A 7,002-nucleotide genomic window follows, 5' to 3' on the forward strand; every position below is an offset into this window, starting at 1 on the left:
CAGCGAGACACCGCGGAACTCAGCCTGAGCACACACATAGACTCCATGGCTGTGTGTGTGTGCGGAGATCGGTACGTCACTATGACCGTTACGTCACTATACCAGGAATGGAAAAAGATAAATCTCCAACGAGGCGTTCTGGGGCAGCATAGACAGGTCTTTTCTGTGTTAGAGTTTTACTCGCTACAGGGTGTGCTTTGAGGGTTTGTGACTTTGCAGAGCGTTTACATGCAGAAAAACCTTCATAACACACAAGGGGACGGGTAATAACCGGAAAAGCATGACATGGGACCTTTAACTTTGTGATTCTGGTCCGTAAGAAAGATCTGTGAGTCTAGTGAGTCAAGCAGTTGCATTTGAAACATTTTAAATTGAGCTGCTGGTTTGGTGTTTGTAAAGATAATGCTAGATATGCTTCCCTCTGATATGTTATTAATGCCATGTTTGTTGTGTTGGCAGCCGCTGGTCAGAAGGCAACAAGTTGCTCTGAACAGACAGCTCAGTAATCAGCTGGAGAGGATCGACCTGGGACTGAAGGAGAAGGTCAGCTATTTCAACATTAAACATTTTTGTACCTCTTTACTCTTTTGTTTGTCCTTAGCCCCCTCAGCTTTGCCTCAATTACACTCACAGACATAGGTATAGGAACAAAGAAACATGTAACACACATTCAGGTTAAGTTTCCCTTTCAAATGCACACCTGTAGGGTCTCAATGTGTCCAGGAGATGGCACTGTTGATCCTTATCTTTTTCAGAATCTGAATTAGAAATCCTTTATTTGTCCAACATCAGGAACATTTGCAAACCCACAGTTCAGATAACGGACAATTATAAAAGGAGTAGACTTACATATTAAAAAAGAGGCATGCTGACGTTAATACAAAGTACACCACAGTAACAAATAAGTAGCAGCATTTAAAAATATGAAGTGAACATATAAAGGTAATAAACATTAGTACATTCTAAAGAAACAATGTGTATTTCACATAACAGCGAGAAATGAAAGATATGTCTTCTGATATTTGTTCCAAGATACATTACGTACATTTTTAAAACCCAGCCTTTAAAGGGTTGCAATCATTTAAAAAAAGAACCTAATTTCTATTCCTGAAGCAATATATCTGTGACAGAGTGTCTGAATGCGCAAAGAACCGGTTTGACATCTTGATGATACTTTTTTTGATTCCTGACTGCTCCCCTTCTCCGCAGCTGGCAAATGAGAAGGAAGATGATAAGCACCTTCAGGCGTTGGGAGTTGGGATGTACGGGGTGCAGGAGCAGCTGGCCCGGCTGCAGACCAGGCTGGATGAGCGTCAGCACACCAAGGCCGAGGCGGAGGCCAAACGTCAGCAGGCCAGGCATCAGCTGGAGGAGATCAAGAGACAGTATTCCAATATCACCGGCCAAGACAGAAAGGACAAAGCCAACGGTGAGCCCGACGTGTCATTTGCTGCTGTTGCATGGTGTTGATCCAGGATCTTTTTAACTGTGTTGAACTATTACATCCATTATTCCACTGTAAATCCATGTTGATTGTCATGTTTGACACAATGTTTTAATATCAAAATATATATTCTTAGCCTTTAAAATCAGAATTAAAACATCAGAATACTTTATTTATCCCTAGGGTTTTGTTCAAGTTGCTCCATCTTAGATTAAAAGATACACAAATAGAATACAAAACAAAGATATTTATATAAACATGAAAAGTTAAAGGTCCCATGTCATGGCCATTTCTACTGATCATAATTCCATTGTTGAGGTCTACTAGAATAGATTTAAATTGTGCAATTTTCCAAACTCACATTGGTTTCTCATACAGCATCTCTGTACAGTATAGTATGTGTATTCACTCTCTGTCCTAAACGGCTTGTTGGAGCTCCTGCCCCCCCCTCCCTGTGAGCCCACTGTGCTCTGATTGGTCGGGACGTTGCGAGGCTCGTTGCTGCGAGGAGTGGACAGGTTTCCAGGTCGGCGATACAGCGAAACTCATCCTGAGCACACACAAACACTCACAGCCGAAGTAAAAACAATAAGTGTGGCTTGATATTGAGTAAGAAAAAAGTTTATAACGCTGTGAGAATGGGTCTGCGGAGAGCATTTCTCCGCAATCCCAACTCGTCTATTACCAACCAGGGAGCTCTATGCAAGTCAATGGGACTCCCTGTTAGTTAGCCAAGGGATCCTGGTGTGTGAGGTGCTCCGCGGATTGGTCCATGTGGGCCAATCCGGTCATTTGCTGTTTAGGTTTAGGTGCTCACACGTCACAGAACCCAGGAAGCAAACAAGGGTTTGTGACTCTGCAGACCGTTTACATGCATAAAAACCTTCATAACACACAAGGGGACAGGTAATAACCGGGAAAGCATGACATGGGACCTTTAAAGATAGATGTCCAAAAAAATATACAATTTAAAAAATGTACCGGTACATAAGTGAGAGTAAAACTGTGCACATTGTAATAAAATACACAGTAAATTGTGACGCATTAATATAAATAAGATAATAATTCTTCTGAATAAAAGGGTTTGGCTGCTGACAGGGAAGTCCAGTGCCAGTCTATTGACTCAGCTTGCCTGAGGGTGGGGTTAATCAGTCTGATGCTGCAGGCAGGAATGAGTTCCTGTAGCGCTCTGTGCTGCATCTTGGTGAAGTAAGCTGAAGCTACTCCTGTGTTATTACATACCTCAAATACTCAGCAACACATATTTGTGTGAGCAGCCATGTCTACGAAGTAAAGACACAGCCAAGAGCATAGAGTTTGAGACTATTTTAACTTCACTTTTGTTGCTTAAGATGACTACATCATCTCTAAGAAGTGAAACAGCTGTCTGCCTTGTATATAATGGAACAAGATTATACTTATGCTTGTTTATCTCAAAGCGCCAAAGAATAAAGATTAGAATCACACAAAAGCAATGTCTCTTCTTCTGCAGAAATCATGAAACGGTAACTCAAAGTATCCACAGAACATGTTGTGAGCAGTTTCAGGAACTATTTTCTTTCTATTTTTGTATCACAGGGCAGAATGAAGCGTGCATCAACTCATGAATGAGAGGCAGGTGGAGGCCATTAATGTTTATATCTCGTGATGTTAAAAGCCTCACCTCCATGAGTAGAGGTACACTTTCTATTGCACTGTGAGAGGGAAACAAATAGATAGCAAACTGTTCCTCCATGAAACTGCCCTCAAAAATCTGTGGATTCTTTTGAGTAACCAAGATTTCATGGCTCTTCAAGCAATACAAACTGAGTGCCGTCTTATTCTATAATATGAGAAAGATGGTAACTTATACACTTGGCAACACACACCAAAAAATTATAAATATTCAAATAGATGACAGAATTTATTTTTATTTCTGATTGCGAGGTGAACTGTCCCTTTAAGGCATTGTATTAAATTGACTTTGTGTCTTCTCCATAGCGTCCCAGTTACAGGCGGAGATAGACAACCTCTTGCAGCATCTGGTCTTCACACAAGGAGTCAGCGAAGATCTGAGCTCCAATGTCAAAGCCCTGAAGAACGCCAGACGCAAAGCAGGAGCTGAGAAGAACCAGGCCGAAGAGCAGAAGTTCCAGCAGGTGGGCAGTCTGCTGCAGATCTCTCAAAGTGTTGACTGTCATATACATTGTCATTGTTGAATATACTGTTATGGATAAACAATACTCCTGTGTCATCAGGATTTGTATGTGGAGCGTCTTACAAAGGACAAGGAGAGGCTGACGGAGCAGATAGCCATGTATGAAGCCCAGGCCAAAGCTCAGGCAGAGGAGACGCATGCAGCCAAAGAGGCTCTCTCTGAGGTAACTATGGCACGATGGCACAACACAGTATGTACCTGTATGTTAAAGGCGTCTTTAAGCAAGCACTGTCATTTAGTGCATCTGTCAAAGAACTACAGTAATGATAACAATAACAGCAAATCAAACAATATGAAAGCAACGGAGAAAGAAAGAGACAACAAGAAGGAGAGTGCATGAAAATAAATAAGAATCTTTTTTGTGTGCATATTTTCATATTCTTATGTTGGCGCAGTACACAGCATGTTTATAAGAATATACACCAGATCAGTGTTGACACATGTCCACTCCCAATGCTCTGTGTGCAGGCCGAGATGGAAATGGAGTCTCTGGTGTTGGCGCGGAACCAGCTGCTGCAGCAGTGGAGCGGCAGCCTGGTGGGCATGAGGAGACGAGACGAGGCCTTCAGCGCCATGCAGGATGCTGTGCGGTGAGGAGACTGAATATCAATAAGCCACTGAGCCCCCTTCAAATGTGCTAATGCCTTCGAAACGGACATGTGACTAATTTCCCAGCAGGAGACACACTTCATGAGCAGCACCTTTGGGTGGTGCTGCTCTGCAGTGACAGACTGTTGGTAGGACACACAACACTAACTTGAGAGGAAATCGTTGTGCCTCACTTTCGCATGTTTGCCATTTTAGATATGCATGCGTTCTTTCTGGTTTTCTTCCAGAACAAATCAAGTGCTTCAAACCTAATGTTAATAATCTGGCTGAAGCCCTCTCATGAAAAAACAGCAGTGGCTTTTTGTGAATTGATTGGCATTCAAAGGGTTAACTTTCTGAACATTTATCAATTTGTGGTAGTTTGGATAAGGACTGAGGTTGGTTCAATTGAATACACTGAGGAGAATATCATATGAAATGTTATTTTAATTTGTTGTTGTTTTTTGACTAGGCATCTATTATTTCCTAACTGCTGCTCTTGTTTCCCTCAGCACCGTCGAGCACCAGGTGATCTTGCTGGACAGAGAGATTGAAGGCTACAAGAGATCCACCAATGAAGAGCAGGAGGAGAATGAGAAGCTAACTATGCAGCTGAACTGGTCCCATATGGACGGGGCCACCTCCAGAAAGCTGATCATTCAGAAGCAGGCCCAGGGAGAGGCTCTGCAGGCGCACTACAGCTCCTGCCTGCGCACTCTGAGGGAAACGGAGCGCACCCTCGCCAGGCTCTCTAAGGTAGCACGATGTTTCTAAAGCTCTGCCCCACAGTGACCTCCTATAGAGTGGGGCAGGATGCTTAAACCCGGAAATGAACTAGTCTGACCACGTCTCCTGTACTTAAGTCAAGTTCTTAAGTAAATGTACTTAGGTACCCTACAATGTAAAGTTGACATCACTATATGAGACTATCAAACATTAGCCACCTTTAGCTTAGCGGTGGTGATGCGCAGCCATGGGACTGTGATGTAATTTGTTTCTAGCTTAATGTTAGCATTTCAATTCTGTCCATTGCATTTACATTTCAACAATTATAAAAGAGCTGTTGAAATGTGGAGATGATCCTGTTCAACAAAAGATGAAAGTATAATAAATGTCTGTTTATCACAGAGCTTATTTTCTCATTGCTTCTTTTCGAGGGAGCCCTTTCGATGCTTATTTCTCCCTCATCACCGCAACGCTCTTATTCTTATTACCATTACATTGCAATTAGCTAACGCTTTTATCCAAAGCGACTTACAATAAGTGCGTTCGACCAACAAAATACAAACTTGAAGAAAACAGAATCATATAAGTACATCAGGTTTCATAGAGCTAAAACATTTCAAGTGCTACTCAACTGCCTTTTAGATAAGCCAGTCCTTTATTAGTATATAAGTGCTTTGTTAGTAATTCTATCGCTCGAAGTGGAGTCGAAAGAGATGAGTTTTCAGTCTGCGCCGGAAGATGTGAAGGCTTTCTGCTGTCCTGATGTAAATGGGGAGCTCATTCCACCATTTTGGAGCCAGGATAGCAAACCCATGTGTTTTTGCTGATGGGAACTTGTGTCCCCCTCGCAGTGCGGGTGCAGCGAGCTGTTTGGCTGATGCAGAGCAAAGTGCACGCGCTGGGGTGTACAGTTTAACCATGTCCTGGATGTGGGAATGGCCAGATCCATTCGCAACATGAAGGGAGCGAAGGAGCGGCGTGGTGTGGGAGAATTTAGGAAGGTTGAAGATCAGACGAGCAGCTGCTTTCTGGATGAGCTGCAGAGGTCGAATGCCACATGCAGGTAGACCAGCCAGGAGGGAGTTGCAGTAGTCTAGGTGTGAGATGACGAGAGCCTGGACCAGAACCTGCGTCACTTCTGGGTCAGCTGGGGACGTATTCTCCTGATGTTGTAAAGCGTGTATCTGCAGCAGAGGGTTGTAGAAGCGATGTTTGCAGTGAAGGACAGTTTGTTATCTAGGGTCACACCCAGATTCCTTGCAGTCTGAGTCGGGGAAACAGAGGTGCCGATGTTGATTGTTAGATCAAGAGTGGGACAATCTTTTCCCGGAAGGAAAAGCAGTTCAGTCTTGTCAAGGTTGAGCTTGAGGTGGTGAGCAGACATCCACTGAGAGATGTCAGCTAGACAAGCAGAGATGCGTGCGACGACCTGGGTCTCTGAGCGGGGAAAGGACAGAATTAATTGGGTGTCGTCAGCGTAGCAGTGGTATGAAAGACCATGCGAGACCAGGGAGAAGAGGAGGGGACCAAGAACAGAGCCCTGAGGGACCCCTGTAGTTAATTGACATGGGTCGGACTCGGACCCTCTCCAAGTTACCCTGTAGGTGCGGTCTTTGAGGTATGAGGTGAGGAGGGAAAGTGCAGAGTCTGCAACTCCAAGTTCTTGGAGAGTGTGAAGGAGGATCTGATGATTCACCGTGTTGAATGCAGCAGACAGGTCCAAAAGGATGATGACAGAGGAGAGGGAGGCTGCTTTAGCCGTGTGCAGTTCCTCAGTGACAGCAAAGAGGGCAGTTTCTGTTGAGTGACCTGCCTTGAAACCAGACTGGTGCGGATCCAGAAGGTTGTTCTGATGGAGATAACAGGAGAGTTGTTTAAAGACAGCGCGTTCAAGTGTTTTAGACAGGAACGGGAGGAGAGAGACAGGCCTGTAGTTTATAACATCAGACGGGTTGAGAGTGGGTTTCTTTAGGAGAGGGTTTACTCTTGCCTCCTTGAGACTGTTTGGAAAGTTGTGAGAAGTGTGATGAACATGGGTGTCGTTAGA

General features: G+C 43.9%; 1 protein-coding gene across 1 annotated transcript in view; it reads left to right on the forward strand.

Moving 5' to 3' along the window:
• ccdc40 (coiled-coil domain 40 molecular ruler complex subunit) overlaps window positions 1-7,002 on the forward strand; it is a gene marked incomplete at its 3' end in the record, with an annotated part of 18,704 nt that overhangs the window by 2,185 nt on the left and 9,517 nt on the right. Inside the window, exons 5-10 of the mRNA XM_010776920.1 lie at window positions 460-543; window positions 1,210-1,429; window positions 3,425-3,582; window positions 3,682-3,804; window positions 4,110-4,231; window positions 4,742-4,985. Of these exons, the coding sequence (XP_010775222.1) occupies window positions 460-543; window positions 1,210-1,429; window positions 3,425-3,582; window positions 3,682-3,804; window positions 4,110-4,231; window positions 4,742-4,985 (951 nt within the window). The remainder of the gene's footprint in view (window positions 1-459; window positions 544-1,209; window positions 1,430-3,424; window positions 3,583-3,681; window positions 3,805-4,109; window positions 4,232-4,741; window positions 4,986-7,002) is intronic.

This window comes from Notothenia coriiceps, unplaced genomic scaffold (genome assembly GCF_000735185.1).
Source record: "Notothenia coriiceps isolate Sejong01 unplaced genomic scaffold, NC01 NC01_scaffold00017459, whole genome shotgun sequence".
Taxonomy (NCBI): Eukaryota; Metazoa; Chordata; class Actinopteri; order Perciformes; family Nototheniidae; genus Notothenia; species Notothenia coriiceps.